This window comes from Carlito syrichta, unplaced genomic scaffold (genome assembly GCF_000164805.1).
Source record: "Carlito syrichta isolate Samal-C Ts95f unplaced genomic scaffold, Tarsius_syrichta-2.0.1 Scaffold314634, whole genome shotgun sequence".
NCBI lineage: Eukaryota > Metazoa > Chordata > Mammalia > Primates > Tarsiidae > Carlito > Carlito syrichta.
In genome coordinates this window covers 41,501-59,692 of record NW_007258730.1, presented here as the reverse complement: position 1 = coordinate 59,692, position 18,192 = coordinate 41,501, and the positions used below count along the sequence as shown (strand labels likewise).

Sequence of the window (18,192 nt, the reverse complement as noted above, 5' to 3'; positions counted from 1 at the left end):
TCCCGCGTCGCGGGCTCGGTGCACGTTGCTTGGTGTCCGGGCCATCTCGGGGGCGGAGGGCTGCGTCCCTGCTTTGCGTGCCACTCACTCCTCAGGCACCGTGGATAAAGCCCTTTTCTTTTGTTTGTGGGTCTGGGTACGTCTCCCCATGTCAACCTCGCACGGCCCCTCCCTTTCCACCGTCGGCTCGGAACCTGTCCAGCTTGTCCTTGCTGACCCAGGAGGGAACTCGAGACCGAGGGCGATTCTGGGAGAGGACCTGTCTGGATCTGGGGGAATTCTCCTCTTTAGCTCGCTTGCCCAGTCTTGGGGATCCCTGGAGTGTCCTTGGCGCCATTCCTGGGGGCGTGAGGCTGAGAGTAGCACCTGGGAGTTTCCTTGCCACCTCCTCCCAGCTAGCAGCTCTGCAGACACCTCCACCCCTTAGCGTCAGGCTCAGGTCCTGGAGACAGAGGAGGGCTCGGGGATCCAGAGATCCAGCCTGCCCAGACTTCTGCACTCTGCTCAGCTAAGTACCCTACACTGAGAAATGAACACGTCTAGATTCAAAGCAATGCTATCATCTGTATTTTATTTGCACCTCATTTGCAAGTTAATTTCCAACTCTGCTCCTTCCCCTCCAGGTTCCTTCTCTCCCATCTCTCAAATTCCCCAGAGGCCCAGAAAAAAAAAACCAAAAAAACTTGTCGGCCTTTGCCAAGGTGGACTCAGCTTTCTCAGCAGGCCTGCCCTGTGTTCTCAGACAAAGCCTTATCTAAGGCCACGGCAACAGTGGGAATCCTCATAAGACCCCACCTTGACCAAAGGGAAGGATGGATCTTGTCACAAAGCAGAACTGATTTTTAAGGTGAGCAGCGTGGTGGGCAGAGGTGGGAAAGGCCAGTGGATGAATGCAGGAACTGGAGCCACCTCTGCCTTGTCAGTTGTCTCCAGGTCCTCAGAGGCGGGATGGGATTCCTCCAGCCACCACCACTGTCTCCCCAGTGATGTAGCTGGCATCTTCAGAGCACATGAAAGACACAATGCCTGCACAGTCTTCCGGCGTGCCTATCCTGCAGAACAGAGTAAGGGAGTAAAAATCAAACAGGCCAGGTCTCCTCACCTGGCTCACAGGGAATGAAATCTGTTTAATTAAGAATTATCAGATGATTTTTTTTCAGAGCCAGTGTACAAGCCTCCTGCCTATCAAATAGGGTTACCATGAGGATAAGCTGTTATAATTTAGTATAAGCATACTGTACTCTGCAAAATCCATTACACATCATATTCAAATACTATAGAAACACATTGTTTTTTAGAGTGCTCAGGACACCAGAATCCAAAGTTATATAGATAAAGTGGCAAGCAATTATTTCCTACTTCAAAAAAATTTGTTTCACATATGTGCATACTACTCAGGAGTCAGGGAGTTTATGTGACAGAAAATGGAGCATTTAAAGTGATCCCATTTGTACAGGTTCAGTTCACTTTTTCAGGAATCTATATTTTTCCCTTAAAGTCAGGTTCATTTTGTGGGAATGTGCGAATTCTCACTTATCAGTGATTACACAGTTACAGACTTTGATCTGACTGCCGCAGAATGCTCTAGAGATGGGTAGAGTAACTCGAACCTAGAAGGACTGACTTAGCGGTTCTCCATTCTTGCTGCACCTTGCAATCATTTGAGAGGCTTAACAACAACAACACTGAGGTGAGTGGATTGCCTGAGCCCGTGGGTTCGAGACCCACCTGGGCAGCAAGACCTCATCTCTACAGTAAATCAAAAAATCAGCCGGGCGTGGTAGCGCATGCCTGTAATTCCGGCTACTTGGAAGGCTGAGGCGGAAGGATCGCCGGAGCCCAGCAGGTTGAGGTTGCAGTGGCCGGGAGCGGCCACTGCACTCCAGTCTGGGTGACAGAGTGAGACTCCAACTCAAAACAACAACAACAACAACAATAACAACAACAAAAGGTGCCCAGGTCCCACCTTGGACCAATTAAAGAAGAGTCTCTGGGAGAGGGGCCTGAGGATCTGCAGTTTAAAAACTTCCCTATGTGATTCTAATGTGCATCTGGGATTGAGATACAGGGGGCTAGAGCATTCACTGGGGCTCTAGGATGACAGTATCCCGATTTATTAATGAGTTGTGAACTAGGCCTGCAACTCATGCCTGATATTACAATGACTTTGGGAGGACTTGAGGGAGTCTGGGATGTCAGGACCAGTAAAGAGTTAGGCATTGCTGGCTTGTGTCCGTGAGGAGCTAAAAACAAGAAAATGTCCAGAAGTCGAAAGGTAGAGAAACAGGAACTCAGAGGAAAGGGAGCCCAACAAAGGTTCGGTCAACTCATTGGGGAAGTTAGTCCTTTCCTTAGGCAAGGGAAGTTTGGGGCTTAGTAAAGCTCTTCATGCCTTTTGTTTGGACTGTAGGATCATCAGCCTGATCTTTGTAAACAAGACTCTTTAGTCAAGGGAAGCTAAAAAGGCATGGCTTTGGTTTTGGTCCCTGAACTTCATGGATGCCCAGAGGTGGAGGCAAACTCCCAGGTTGGAGAGGAGTCAGGGCTTCTCCCAGAGCTCTGCCCTGCTGAAACCACGATGCCTCTGTATTTGCCTATTGCAGTGGAAGCAGACTCCACAAGTTTATGAACTTGTGAAGTCTGTGAGGCAAAGGAGCATGCCCGTGTTATCTGTGGGATTGAGATAGCAAGCTGTGACTGTCAGAGACCAGACCTTTCCGTCTTCATCCCTTCGACTTCTCTTCTATGACAGCTTTACCTTCTTATTCGTATGGTTTCTTTTATGCTTTCCTCTCTTTCCTTGTCCATCCACAGCTGCAGGAAAAAGAGAAATGGCTTCATGTGCAAGAAGAGGAAACTGAGGGACAGAAAGGGAAGAAATTGCCCATCCTCACAGCAACTGAGAGGAAGGATGGAGACTCCCCCCTTCACTCCCTATTTTCTCCTAGCTCCCAGCTCTCCCCACTGCCCTCTTCTGTTTCATTCATTTAAGGTTCTAGTGATGCATTTCACTGCATCTCCCCAATTTTCCACCCTTAAGGAGAGAGGAAACATTGTGAATAGAGTCTGAATTCCTCAGTCTCCAGCCTACACCTCAGGACAGGAGTGTGACCTAGGTAGGGCAGCTGGTCCAGAAATGGAATATGGAAGAGTCCAGGGAGGAGGATGGAGTGGTTGAGAGCTTAGGACTCAGGTACTGGGCTTCCCTATTCAAGAAGATGGATACCCTTCAGGGGGTCCCAGCAGGATGCCTGGCTCCCCTTTCTTACCACTCTGCTGAAGTTAGTCTTGATAAGTCCAGGTGCCAGGCAGTTCACCCTAATGTTCCTTGGGGCCAGCTCTATGGCCAGGTTCTTGGTGAGGCCCAGCAAAGCTGTTTTACTAACATTGTAAGGGCCCAGGGCCTAGGGAAAGAAGAGAATGGATTAGACTCATAGTTTCCAGGTCATTCTTGGTTCTTACTATTAGACACAAAGGGCAATGGCCAATAGGGTAACTCTTGTAAGGACAGGTCACAGTTAGGAGAGTGTCCTATGGCTAAACCTCCCCTTGCTTAGGGTTCGTGGAAGTAAGACATCTATTTTGTGGGAAGGGACTTGGTGGTTTTATTCTAAAAGGGGATATAAACTTCTTTGGGTAACTGGAGGGGTAGAAAGGTATAAGACAGAGGATGGGATGGAAGTGGCAGACAAAAGCGTTCTTACAGGGAATGGAACGAAGGCTGCTACGGAGGCCACAATCACCACTGAGCCACCTCTGGAAAAAGAAGAGAGTTGACCCTCTTCCCAGTGGAGACCACTGCCCTCAGCCCATGTGGGCCCCATCTCACCCAGGCTCTCTCTCACTCTCTGTACCCTCGTTTCTCCATTTCTGGCACCACTGCCGTTGTCATCAGGGCTGTGGCCTTCACATTAATGTTCAGAACCTGTAGTCGAGAAAAGAAGAGAAAAAAGCATTGGAAAAGGCACAGCAAGAATTATAGTGGGTTCCTAGGATCTGTTTGTTAGAGCTGATGGAGATCTTTGGGATGATTTACCTGGACCTTATATGTGGAGAAACTGAGGTTTAGGTAGAAGTAGTTCTCACCAGCTATTCAGCTAGGTAATGACACATTAGGTTCAAGTGAGAAAAAAACTGGAGTCTGGCTCTTTTTGTTTCCTAACCAGTCAAGGATGGTTTGGCTCAGAATGGACCTAAATCCTCAGGGCTGTCTTGGATAGATTTGAGCTAGGTTTTCTATGTTTCTTCCAAGTAGGTAGAGCCTGTACTATGTTTCTTCCAAGTAGGTAGAGCTAGGTTTTCTATGTTTCTTCCAAGTAGGTAGAGCCTGACACTCTTGGGGCTGTCTTAGTGGCCCATGCCTCTGAGAGAAAATGTGGCCTATCTTAGGCACCTGGAGTTGTTCCAGCACTTTTCTGGCTTCTGAGCTTAAGGAATGAGATGCTCTTGGCCCTCCGGGATGGATTATCTGGCTAGACATATTGGACAGTGGGATCATAAGGAGGCACTTTCTAGGGATGCTGGAGTATAGGCTACAACCAAAATCCCCACATCCATAATTTAAAACAAATGTATGATACCTGTTTACACCATTCTAGGCAAATTCTTATTTTAAAAAATTTTAATCTTACAGAAAAGTTGAAATAGAAGTACAATAGATATCTAGATATCCCTCACCTAGATTCACCAATTATTCCCACTTTGCCCCATTTGCCTTCTCTATGTATCTATACAGTTTTGTTTTGTTTTGAATTCGAGTCTCACTCCATCATGCAGGCTGGCCATGCACTCATGGCCACCCCAGCATCCACCTGCTGGGTTCCGACCATCCTTCCATCTCAGCCTTCTAAGTAGCCAAAATTGCAGGCACGTGCTACCACGCCTGGGTAATTTTTAAAATTTATTTATTGTAGAGATGAGATCTTGCCAAGTTGCTCAGGTTGGTCTCGAGCCTGTGGGCTCAGACAATCCACTCACCTTGGCCTCCCAAAGTGCTGGGATTGCAGGCTGAGCAACCGAGCCTGGTCTTGTTTTGTTTTAGAGACAGGGTCTTGCTCTGCTGCCCAGGCTGGAGTGCAGTGGCACAATCATAGCTCGTTGCAGCCTTGAACTTCTGGGTTCAAACAATCCTGCTCAGCCTCCTGAGTAGCTGGGACTATAGATGCATACCACCATACCCAGCTAATTTTTTAAAAACGTTTTTGTTGAGATGGGGTCTTTCTATGTTGCCCAATCTCAAATTTCTGGCCTCAAGTTACCCTCCCTTCTTGGCTTCCCAAAGTATTGGGATTATAGGCGTGAGCCACCGTGCCTAGCCTACACAGTTTTTTAAAAAACGAATCATTGAAAGTAAATTGCAGACATCACAATGTTCTATTCTTAAATACTTTAGCATACATTTCCAAAGAATAAGGATGTTCTTTTACACAGCCATATCCATTATCACACCCAAAAAGTTTAACATTGATGATAGTTTTATCTAATATATTGTCCATAAAATTTCCCCAATCATCCCCCCAATTTTTTTACATGCACATTTACATTTAGATTTGATGTACTATGATATTTTTTAAAAATGTAAGCTAAAAAGAAAAATTACAGGCACACTCATTTTATTGCATTTTGTGGATACCATGTTTTGTAAATTGGAGCTTTGGGGCAACTCTGCATCTACAAAGTCTATCAGAGCTGTTTTTCCAGCAGCATGTGCTCACTCCATATCTCTGGGTAATTGCATTTTGGTAATTCTCACAATATTTCCAACTTTTTCATTATTACCGTATCTGTTATGGTGACCTATGATCAGTGATCTTTGTTGTCTTTATTGTAATTGTTTTGGGACACCACAAACCGTGCCCATATAGGATGGTAAACTTAATTGATAAATGTGGTGTGTGTTCTGACTGCTCCACCAATCTTCTGTCTCTCTCTCCTTGGACCTTCCTGTTCTCTGAGATACAACAATATTGAAATTAGGTCAATTTACAACTCTATGGTGGCCTTGAAATGTTCAAGTGAAAGGAAGAGTCACATGTATCTCACTTTATTTTTTATTTTTTTTTGAGTTGGAGTCTCACTCTGTTGCCCAGACTGGAGTGCAGTGGCTGCTCCCGGCCACTGCAGGCTCGACCTGCTGGGCTCCGGTGATCCTTCCGCCTCAGCCTTCCGAGTAGCCGGAATTACAGGCACACACTACCATGCCTGGCTGATTTTTTGATTTTTATTGTAGAGATGAGGTCTCGCCAAGTTGCCCAGGCAGGTCTCGAACCTGCGGCCTCAGGCAATCCCCTCACCTCAGGCTCCCAAAGCGTGGGATTACAGGCTGAGCCACTGAGCCCGGCTTGTATCTCACTTTAAATTGAAAGCTAGAAATGATTAAGCTTAGTGAGGAAGACACATTGAAAGCCAAAATAGATGGAAAGCTAGGTCTCTTGAACCAAACAGTTAGCCAAGTTGTGGTTGCAAGAGGAAGTTCTTTATTTTATTTTAAAGATGAGGGGTACAATTCAGGGTTAGGTATACAAATGTTCATTATGCAGGTACCCTTGTTGATGAGGTGTGCCCCTCCCTCCCCTGGAAGTTTCCCACTACTGCCAATCCCTTAAAAGAAAGTTCTTGAAGGAAATTAAAAGTGCTACACTGGTGAACACATGAATGATAAGAAAGTTAAATAGCCTTATTGTTTGAAAGAAAGTTTGAGTAGTCTGGATAGAAAATCAAACCAGCTGAAACATTCCCTTAAGCTAATTCAGGGCAAGGCCCTAATTCTCCTTATTCGGTGAAGGCTGAGAGAGGTGAGGAAACTGCAGAAGAAAAGTTGGAAGCTGGCAGAGGTTGCTTCATGAGGTTCAAGGAAAGAAGACATCTCCATAACAGTAAAGTTAAAGGTGAAGCAGCAAGTGCTGATGTAGAAGCTGCAGCAAATTATCCAGAAAATCTAGCTAATAATTGATGCAGGTGACTACACTAAACAACAGATTTTCAATGTAGATGAAACAGCCTACTATTGCAAGAAGATGCCATGTAGGATTTTCATAGCTAGAGAGGAGAAGTCAAGGACTGGCTTCAAAACTTCGAAAGAGAGGCTGATTCTCTTGTTGGGGGCTAATGCAATTAGTGACTTAGAGTTGAAGCCAATGCTTATTTACCATTCTGAAAATTCTAGAACCCTTAAGAATTATGCTAAATCTTCTCTACCTGTGCTCTATAAATGGAACAACAAAGCCTGGATGACAGCACATCTGTTTATAGCCTGGTGTGCTGAATATTTTAAGCTCACTGTTGAGAACTACAGCTCAGAAAAAAATGCTTTTCAAAATATTACTGCTCATTGACAATGCACTTAGTTACAGAAGAGCTCTGATAGAGGTGTATAAAAAGATTAATGTTGCTTTCATGCCTGTGACCACAACATCCAGTCTGTAGTCCATGGATCAAGGAGTAATTTTGACTTGCAAATTTTATTATTTAAGAAATACATTTTACAAGGCTATAGCTGCCATAGATAATCATTTCTCTGATGAATTTGGGCACAGTCCATTGAAAACCTTCTGGAAAAGAGTCCCCTCTAGTTGCCATTAAGATCTGTGATTCATGAGAGGAGGTAAAAATATTAACATTAAGAGAATTTTGAAAGTAGTTTATTCCAACCCTCATGGATGGCTTGCAAGGGGTGGGGTATTCAAGACTTCAATAGAGAAAGTAAAGTAACTGAAGACGTGACAGAAATAGCAAGAGAACTAGAACTAGGAGTGAAGCCTGAAGATGTGACTGAATTGCTGCAATCTTATGATAAAATGCCAATGACTGAGGAGTTCTTTCTTTGGGATGAGCAAAGAAAGTGGTTTCATGGGATGAAATCTACTCCTGGTGAAGATGCCATGAACACGGTTGAAATGACATCAAAGGATTTAAAATATTACATAAGCTTAGTTGATAAAGCAACGGCAAGGTTTGAGAGGATTGACTCCAATTTTGAAAGTTCTATTGTGGTTGAACACTATCAAATAGCATAGCATGCTACAGAGAAATTTTTCAGTGAAAAGAAGAGTCAATTGATGCAGCAAGTTTCATTATTGTTGTATTTGAAGAAATTGCCACAGACACCACAAACTTCAGCAACCACCACCCTGATCAGTCAACTGCCATCAACACTGAGACAAGACCCTCCACCAGCAAAAAGACTATAACTTGCTGGAGGTTCAGAAGATTGTTAGCATTTTCTGCAATACATTATTTATATATTTATTTATGAGTCAGAGTCTCACTCTCTTGCCCAGGTTGGAGTGCAGTGACACAGTCACGGCTCACTACAGCCTCATCCTCCTGATCCCAGACGATTCTTCTGCCTCAAGCTCCCAAGTAGCTGGGACTACAGGCATGGCTCATTTAAAAAAATTTTTTTATAGAGACAAGGTCTCATTATGTTGCTCAGGCTGGTCTCGAACTCCTGGGTTTAAGTGATCTTCTTGTCTTGTCCTCCCAAAGTCAGATTATAGCTGATGCCTGTACTAATCCCAGCATTTTGAGAGACTGAGGTGGGAGCATCACTTGAGTTGAACCCAGGAGTTCGAGACCAGCCTGGGTAACATAGGAAGATCTTTTATCTACAAAAAAATCTAAAAAATTAGCAGGGAATGGTGGTGCATACCTGTGGTCCCAGCAACTCAGGAGGCTGAGGAGAGAGGCTGCTGCTTGAGCCCAGGAGTTTGAGGCTGTGATGGGCCGTGATCATGCCACTGCACTCTAATCTAGGGGGGAGGTGACAGAGAGACTTTTACTAAAAAAAATTTTAAAATTACATTATGTGTATATCACATCTATTATATTATATATATATATTAGGCATAATGCTACTGCACACTTAATAAGCTACAGCATCATGTAAACAATTTTATAGGCAGTAGGAAACCAAACAATTCATAAGACTTGCTTTATTACAATATTCACTTATTCACTTTATTGTGGTGGTCTGGAACCAAATCCTCAATATCTCTGAGGTATGCCTGTATTTAGTTTAAAACTGATTTTTCCTGTGGTCTCTATTCAGACTGTTCATGAAAGATGTGCCACTGTTTTAAAAAATATCAGAATCAGGAACTGGCCCACTAAAGAACATTTTGGCACTTTGGTCTTTATGTATATGAAATGCTGGTAAACAAATTATATTTTTATATCCTTAAACTTTAGTGTTGAGAAATTATTGACAGCATCAGAGCAAAAAGCAAAACCAAGGGAGATCATAAAATCAACATTTCCAAATCATGTGGGAATATTAACCTTAGTAAACAAAGACAAATATTTTAATATAGGCTTTATAATGAAAGAATGTAGGGTGTGGGAAATATATTATGGATATAATGTAATTATATGCTTTCATGTAAAAATCATTATTCCAGCACTTGAATTTAGACATCTGGATCTCATATTTTCCTGACACTGCAGTTAAAAAGAAAAGAATATAGGTCTTTTTCCAAGGCTGTATATTATAAAGCAGGAACTATGGTCATTTCACCAGAATTGGTATTTTACTTAACTAGCAGCTATTAACATTTCCCAACTAATAAAAAATCAGCTGGGTTCGGTGGCTCAGCCTCTAATCCCAGCGCTTTGGGAGGCTGAGGTGAGTGGATTGCCTGAGCCTGCAAGTTCAAGACCTGCCTGGGCAACTTGGCGAGACCTAATCTCTACAATGAATCAAAAAATTAGCCAGGTGTGGTAGCGCACACCTGTAGTTCCAGCTACTTGGAAGGCTGAGGCGGAAGGATCGCCGGAGCCCAGCAGGTCAAGGCTGCGGTGGCCGGGAGTGTGCCACTGCACTCCAGTCTGGGTGACACAGAGTGAGACTCCAACTCAAAAAAAAAAAAATCGTCTTTTTTGGCAGCTGAAAGGGGGACAGGCGGGTGTGTAAGTTTAAGTGTCTTAGTTGTTGGCATATTGGCTGCCATGTCTCTGCTGGAAATCAACCAGCAAGAAGAGCATGCTGGGGGAGAGGGCTGGGGAGGGAAGCAGAAGGCGGCTAACAAAGAGCAGATGGAAGAAGACAGAACTGGGAGCAGCAGAAATGAAAGAGAAGGGCAGGGATAGAGGAAGCCACCCCCACCTGCCCTTTAGCAGGTGCACTCCAGGTGTGTGGCACATTGCAGATTCCTCACATTTACACTGCACTTGACAAATGCATTCTAAAAGCAGACGGAGTTTGTGCTGAATGTTTTCTGAAGCCCATCCCTGCTGTTTTAATCCCCTCTCACCTTGTCCCACACCTCCTCGGTGACATCCATTAGACTTCCAAAGAAAGGGTTGACAGCAGCATTGGAGACAAGGATGTCAATACCTCCATGAAGCTTCACAGCCTAGAGAGAGGAGTAAGGTCCAGTAAGTGAGGGAGGTACATCTATCCATGCGGATAAAAACTTCCTTCTTAAGAACCATCATCAAAATGGCATCTCGTTTTTTAAAAAACATTTTCTCTCCAAAGCTAGCCTAAGCTCAGCTGCTAACCATTTAAGGTTATCTTATTCTTTTGCAGAATTTTCTGCCTCTTCTACTAAGGCTGTCTCTCACCTTCTGCTCTTTTCTTTACACTTACCCTTTGGGGAGCTCCTTCATTCTTACGGTTTCAACTCTCATTTCAAAATCTATTTCTAGACCCCTGCCTCTTTCCACACAGCTCCAGCCCATTTCTCCAAGTGCTTACTGTCTAATTCTCCTGAATGGGCTACCATTATCTCAAAGTCAACCTTTCCACACTATCTGAATGGAGAAACTAGGTTTCCCTACTCAGTCTATATTAGCATTAGAGCATACCCTTTTTGTCCAATCATATTTTTACACGGCTGTCTATTCTTTGTAGAACAACAGTAATCTCAAATGAAACAGCCTCAGGAGCAGAAGTTTTTCTCTGACCTCCTGTCCTCCTGTCTCTTGGTCCTATTCTTTCCCTTGGCAAGTCATAGAAACTAGAATCCCTCCTCCCCAAGGCAGGCCAGAGAAACTAGAAACCCTTTTCCCCATAGCCAGCCATAAAACCTAAAAATAGTGCTCTAATTTTCTCTCTGCCTTTCTGTGTAGGTACTGGTCATTAAGAAATTATTTGACCTACCTTGTGACTATAAGGTCATAAGACCCCCATTCCAGAGAAGGTACTGCCCCACACCCAGAAGGAGGGTATGTGGTCAGGCCAAGAAGACTCTAGACAGACAGGCCTTGCTGGGTTTCCCCACTCAGCCTATTAGCATTAGATTATACCCTTTTTGTTCAAATATACTTCTACATGGCTGTCTGTACTTTGTAGAACATACACATGAAATTCGACAATTTCTCCTATATCTTTGAGACTTAATTCTGAAGGGTCCTGTATATGCTCATTAAATAAATTTGTATGCCTTTTGTTTAATTCATCTGCTTTTTTGTGAGCTGAGTTTTCGACAACTATCAGAAGGCATCACTCCCTTGGCCACTACAACCATTTAAAATAGACCTATAGAAGGTTGCCATTGGGGAGAGGTTTTGAGATCATCTAGTCCAACATCCTCATGGTAATGATGAAACTGAGATTCAGGGAAGTTAATTTCTCAAGGTCATATAGCTCAGTGACGCCACACTGGGGTCAGCTAAGAGCAGGAGGCCTGCTCCTTTTGTGTTTGGGAGAGGTGAAATGATTTGCTCAGAGTATACACTGGTTAGTGGTGGCAGAACTAAGGTCAGTCTCCTACTTTGTAGCACAGAGCTAATTCATAAGAGACCTCTAAAAGTGAGTCAGAGTCATTATGAAGCTGGCTGTCCAGGAGAGCCATGATGGGAGAAGACACAAGCCTGAATTTAGAGCAGTTCCACACTTGGTTATGATGTCATTTCCTTTCTCTCTCCCCACCCCCTTGACCTAGAGGCATAAATGAGATTTAAAATGGGAAAGCCAAGAAAGGCAACATCTCACCTTCTTAATAAGCCATATGTAGTGAAAGTATGTGCTAGAGTAATGAACGACTAAGCAGAATCTGCCAACAAGGGTTTTCAGTACTAAGCCACCCTGAAACCAAACTTTGCATTATCCTAGAATCGGCAATTTTGATGCCTTGGGCAAGTAGCACTAAATGGGCCCTCGATCAACTTTGTGCTTCAGATTTGGCACACAGAGGGGTGTTATTAACAATGTACACCATCTGCTAGCTTCCCGTTTTAACTAATTATTCTTGTTAACTAGGTGCTAAGCTCAGTTGTTTCTACACTGCTGAGGCAATGCCTGGGATGTCAACATGTAAATCTAACAAAATTTAAAGTCACATCATCCTTGAAAACCAGTATTAATACTTTTCTGCACCATCTAAATTTTGGTGTTCTGGCACAAAGCCCAGTCACCTGCCTTGGCTGTGTGCAAGTCTCACTGATAGACCCGTGACTAGGAAAGTGCAGAATAAGTTAGAAAGTGACGTGTGCTGTGCTCTGTGTGTGTTTGGGGGTGGGGAAAAGACCGTGGGTGGCACCAGAATCATCTGGAGACCTTCTCCACTCTGCTGTGCATCCCATTCCCTTCTCCTTCCAGGTCTGTCAGTACAGAGAGGGGAGGAGGCCAGGTTTTGATTGAACAGAGACTGAACCATAAAGGATGAATAAAAGATGACCACCCCGGTGTCTAGTAAGTCCTGCTCTAACTTGTGTGATCACTACACTAAAGTGGTTAGGAGCTGTTTGCTCTATGTTCTGATCACTATATTTTTAAAGAAAAAATATAATCAAGTGGAGAAACGACTAATCTGGTTTCCACTCACACCATTGAGAAGCTGGGTGGTGCAGCTTAGGAAGCTACTGGGTAGTAACCATCCTCAGGGCTGCAGCTTGCCTCACTGCAGGGTGACATTTGGCAATAGACAGGATACATGTTGAATTGCTGACAAGTATTCTATCCTTCTCTACTCTGACGTCAGCCATGCAAACTACCTGCGAGTCATTTTGACTCATCTCTCCTATTTCCCAATTTTTTGACATGGGGTTGGAAAAATTAAGATTTTTTTTTAGACGTTCCCACTAAATGTCTTTTGGGCGTGTCCGTTCTGGTCCCATTACCACTGCTCTAGACCTGGATGACAGCAACAGCTTCCTCACTGAAGTCGGCTCAGTGTCTTCTCTCTATATTCGCCTTACCAGGGCCAGATTATCTTTTATTCTTTCCTTAATCTACCCATCTTTCTCTTGTTCAAAACCTCATATGGCTTCTTAATTCTTACAAGAATGTCTAAATTCCTTTGGGAGGCTATGGGGGTCCCTGGCCCCTGTCTTTCCTATGCTAGCCCATTTTCTACCAGTACTCCCGAGCCTGTGTTCTCTGCTGTGAACTGACAGTGCTAGTCAGTCCCTCCTTGGCAGTCTGCTCCTTTTGCAAGGTCATCTGGAACCTCATTCCTACCCCATCTGTCCATTCCCATGCACTCCTTAAGATCCATTCAAGTCCTACTTCTGGGCCAATGCTGCACAATCTGTTAAGTGGAGTAGGTGGGGGCCAGGGGACGTTTTCTCAGTAGGATTTTGACATTAAATTGCTATGTACATTTCAACTGCTGGTCACTAACTGGCCCAGGCTCCCAAATGGCTCCTTCTACCCTCAAGATCAAGCAGCCTATGCCAGGCAAAGTGACTTTCTTGGACTCACACTGACTCTTTCCAATGCACATTTGAGCATTTGCCAATCAGTTCCTTAAAAATGGAATCACCCAATACAGTCTACATACCACTGTCTACTATTGTTTTAAGATCCTTCTCTTCTAATAAGATTTTTTAAAAAATCAGAGTCTCACTCCGTTGCCCAGGCTAGAGTGCAGTGGCACACTCACGGCCACCGCAGCCTTGACCTGCTGGGCTCAAGCAATCCTTCTGCATCAGCCTTCCAAATAGCAGAACTATAGGTGCACACCACCATGCTCGGTTTAGTTTTTGATTTATTATAGAGATGAGGTTTCACCAAGTTGCCCAGGCTAGTCTCAAACCCCTGAGCTCAGGCAATCCTCTCGCCTCAGCCTCCCAAAGTGCTAGGATTACAGGCTTGAGCTGCTGCGCCCAGTCAAATAACAAAGCTTCATTTTTCTTTTTTTGAGTTGGAGTCTCACTCTATCACCCAGGCTGGAGTGGATCCTTTTTCTTTTTTTGAGTTGGAGTCTCACTCTGTCACCCAGGCTGGAGTGGAGTGGCACACTCACGGCCACCTCAGCCTCGATCTGCTGGGTTTAGGCGATCCTTCTGCCTCAGGCTTCCAAGTAGCTGGAACTATAGGCATGTACCACCATGCCTGGCTAATTTTTGTTTATTTATTATAGAGTTGAGGTCTTTCCAAGTTGCCCTGGCTGGTCTCGAACCTGCAGGCTCAGGCAATCCTCTCACCTCAGCCTCCCAAAGTACTGGGATTATAGGCGTGAGCTATCGCGCCTGGCCAAGATTATCCAAACTATTTTTGCCAACCTTCCAGTATGTTAGCACAATCCTGTGCTTTTCATTCTTGAGTAGATTCTCTCTTCTACTCTGGAGAATCAAGTGCATGTCCTGAGCCTCAAGGGAAGAAAAGCCTCCTTTGCAAAATGGTTCATATTTTCTTGTACAGCTGGAAGGCTGATGTCAAGTACTGACTCAGACACCGGCTTAGATACTTTATTTTAGACTGAAGTCCAAATGGGTACCTAAGGCCTGACTTTATCATAATAGGAAGTGTTTAGTAGTGTGTAGGCAGCCAAAAAAGGGAAGGGAGCTCGGTAGGTCTGGGTTGAATCAGGGATTCTTTCCTTATTGGCTATGGGAACTTGGGAAGTTGCTCCAGTTACCTGAGCCAGTCTCTGTAAACAGGAAGAATAGTCCCTGCCTTGCTTAGGCTGTTGTCATAGTTAGAGGTGACCTGTGTCAAGGCTTTCAGCATAGTAAATGGTACGCAGTAGGTGGCCGAAACATGGTGGGCTGCCTCCTGCAGGCTCCCAGGAACTTGGTGCTATAAGCTGAAGAATCAGGGATTAATTTATTAGTTCATGGGTAAAAACATTTATTTTGCAATTGTATTTACCCTTCTCATCTGTCCAATTAGATTGGAAACTACCAGAGAACCAGCACCACGTGTTTTTTGGGGGGTACCCCAAGAGATGATGCAGCGTTGATGCAGTAGAGTGTTTTTTGATTCTCTGCATGGGATGGGATGATTCTTAGATATTAGTACACAGGCATATCAGAAAGGCACACAATAAAAATGTACTGGTGGACTAATGTGGGCATGCAGAACACACTGCTACATTTGGTTAACAGTGCTGAGTTTGGTCCCACTAATGCTGTCTAGGAAAGCAGGGAAGGAGGCTCAGGCTGGCTCCCTTTCCACCTCCTGGCTCTGCGCCCATGTCCCTGCTGCTCACCGTGGCCACCAGCCGCTCCCGGTCCTCGGCCTTCCCTACATGGCACACGGTGCCCGTCACACTCAGTCCCTCTCCTTTCAGTGTGGCCACTGCTCGGTCCACATTCTGCTGCTTCCGGCTGCTGATGACCACGTGGGCCCCATCCTGAGCCAGACGCCTGGCAATGGCGAAGCCGATCCTGTGGGCAGCAAGACAAAAGACTGTCAAGGCCTGTGTAGGGGATGAGGTTGAGAGCATGGAAGCTGGAGTCAGACTGCTCAGGTTTGAATTCTAGCTCTTCCTCTCTACGACCGCAGTATGCCTCTACTATGTGTAAAACAGGCTTAATGGTATAGCCATTACCATGCAGATGGACAGGCTTAGCTTGTTTTTGGCACTCATTTGTTTATTTTTATTATGATCCTGGCTCCTAGCCTTGATTCCCAAGAACTGACATTACCTTCCACAGGCCTCAACACAGGTACAGACCCCCATATCATACCGGGACTGAGGGAGGAGAAATGAGCTGGATGTGCTGCAGCAGCCATTTCTATGGTTCGAGGGTGGTACTCAAAAGAGCTCCTGCCCCAAATATGTCCCTTAGTAATCTCAGAATTCTACCCTTGGTTACTTAATTTATTTATTTTTATTTATTTTTTTGAGTTGGAGTCTCACTCTGTCACCCAGGTTGGAGTGCAGTGGTCACCCCAGTGTTGACCTCCTGGGCTCCAGCAATCCTTCCACCTCAGCTACTTCCAAGTAGCCACAACTACAGGCGCGCGCTACCACGCCCGACTAATTTTTGACTTATTGCAGAGAGGAGGTCTCACTAAGTTGCCCGGGCTGGTCTTGAACCCACCGACTCAGGCAATCCACCCGCTTCGGCCTCCCAAAGTGCTGGGATTACAGGCTGAGTCACCGAGCCCGGTTTGTTACATTTTAAAGTACATGTGAAAGGTTGGGTCTTTGGTCAAACATGTAAATATTCCCCTGGGATTCAGGGTTACACATTTTGCAATTGTCAGCCATTAGCATTTTACATACATTTGCATTTTCGATTTGTGAAGTGCTGGCACCTAGCAAAGTCTTGTTAGAACGAGAAACAGGATAGACAAGAGTGGTGGGTGAGAAACAGGCGGGGCAGGGTAGGCCAAACTGTAAGGAACCAGACAAAAATCTGGACATACGGCTCTTGTGACCTGTCTAGGTAAGGGGCAGGGGTTCCGGGAGACTCGTCTGGAACCTAAACAGGGTGGTTCGAACATTCCCACCGTGGGTGAAGGCAAGGGATAGGATTTGAAACCCAGATTCCCTTGGCTTTCGGGTTTCTGGTCTTCCCAGACGCTAGGTGGGGCTGGCTGGTTGGGGCAGCCCACAGCCTTGGTGGACCGGATCGATGGGGCAGCGCAGAGGTGGCAGGCAGAGGGGCCGGGACCCGCGGGTTCGGAGGGGCTTCGGGCCGACCACGTGGCTCCTTTTTTCCAAGTCCGGACTTCGGCTGGATGTGAGATGTGAGGCCAGGGGCCCGGGAGACCAAGGACAAGAGGCCAGTGCCCGTTTCCAGACAGCGAGGGCCTCAGAGACTCCGGCCCGGACACTCACCCGTCAGTGGAGGCCGTCACGAGAGCCACCTTATTCGTGAGCGGGGCCCGGCGGGCCATCCCGGAGCTTGCCATTCGCACGGACTTCCACGCCGCGGCACAACGACTGAGCAGTAGCCCCAGCTTCCTCATGCCTCAGACCAGCAAGACTGGGCTCCACTCCGCCCAGGGGAGGGTACAGCGGACTAAGGCTTGGGACAGGTTGCTTCTCCGCCCTCCGCCCCCCGCCCCCCGCCCTCCCACTGGGCGCGGGCGCGGGGAGCCGGCTGTGGCCGCGGGCGCCCCCTGCCGGCGCACGGCGGCGGCCACTCCCCACCCTCAGCGATCCTGGAGGCCAGACCTGCCTTCCTCGGGCCTGGCCTGGTGAGGGAAAGCGCTCCCCGTCCAAGCCTCCTGTGGTACCCGTTCCCCGCTCCTCCCGTAGGTGCTCACAGACTTCTCTGCTCTTCCTCCCTTGCCCACGTCTTCTCTTGGGGAAGGGAGCTTTGAGTTGGTTGCGCTTGCTTCCCCAAACCTCAGGATGGAATTCCTTCTCCAAGAAAGCCACCCACTGCGTCTGTGACAGCCCACAGGACAGCAAAGACTTTGTGACTGCCCATCGAGGGGAGGCCTGTGGTCCCCACGGAGTCCACCAAGTGAGGGTGGAAGAGCCTCGGAGAAAGACACGGTGGGGAGTAGCTGAACCAGGCCTGGTGCCGCCCTTCAGTTTGGTTCAAGGTCTCCTCCATGTTCCCGGGCCTGGAGGGCAGACTGGCCACTGACAGAACAAGATCTCTAATACCAAGAAGACTTCCCTCTTACAGGGGCTAAGGGCTAGCGAGGAGGCTAGAGGGTCCCCCAAGCAGTAGTGGAAATACAGAGAACTCAGAGCACTACAGTTCTCCCTGATCACTGCATCCCCAGGTCTTAGCATCCTTCTATAAATAGTTGTTGAATGTGGAAATGCTTAATGAACTGTAAACTACTAAGTACATAGTATAATAATGCTTATTATTAGTGCTGCCCTGGGCCAGACTCTTTATCTGTAAACTGAGGATGTGGAGTAGATGATGAATGCAGTCCTTGCCAGCTATAAATTCTGTCCAAGACTTCAGCTTTCAGTTCTGCCAAGTGGGCTGAAATGATCTCCCTCCTGGGTTTCTGGGAGAATTAATAAATCTGGATAGCTTATGGTACACTGTAGACAGGCTCCAGCAGACCCAAGTGCAAGCATCTGAATTGGTTTAACCCAGTGA

At 46.0% G+C, this 18,192-nt stretch overlaps 1 protein-coding gene across 6 annotated transcripts; it reads right to left on the bottom strand.

The window, feature by feature from the left end:
* Window positions 1-544: 544 nt before the first annotated feature.
* Window positions 545-17,149, bottom strand: LOC103274234 (dehydrogenase/reductase SDR family member 4). Of its 6 annotated transcripts, none has more exons than XM_008071697.2 (8): window positions 16,959-17,149; window positions 15,378-15,555; window positions 10,251-10,352; window positions 3,855-3,925; window positions 3,705-3,756; window positions 3,270-3,404; window positions 2,759-2,814; window positions 545-1,052 (listed from the first exon to the last, which is right to left on the bottom strand). In XM_008071697.2, the coding sequence occupies exons 1-8, from the start codon at window positions 17,087-17,089 to the stop codon at window positions 938-940; spliced, it is 840 nt and encodes a 279-aa protein (XP_008069888.1). In that variant the 5' UTR covers window positions 17,090-17,149; the 3' UTR covers window positions 545-937. The 6 variants fall into 6 exon arrangements, with proteins under 6 accessions (XP_008069888.1, XP_008069890.1, XP_008069889.1 ...); XM_021719409.1 differs by lacking the exon at window positions 545-1,052 and adding an exon at window positions 2,654-2,691; XM_008071698.2 differs by lacking the exon at window positions 10,251-10,352 and having other exon boundaries at window positions 823-1,052; window positions 16,959-17,105.
* Window positions 17,150-18,192: the final 1,043 nt, after the last annotated feature.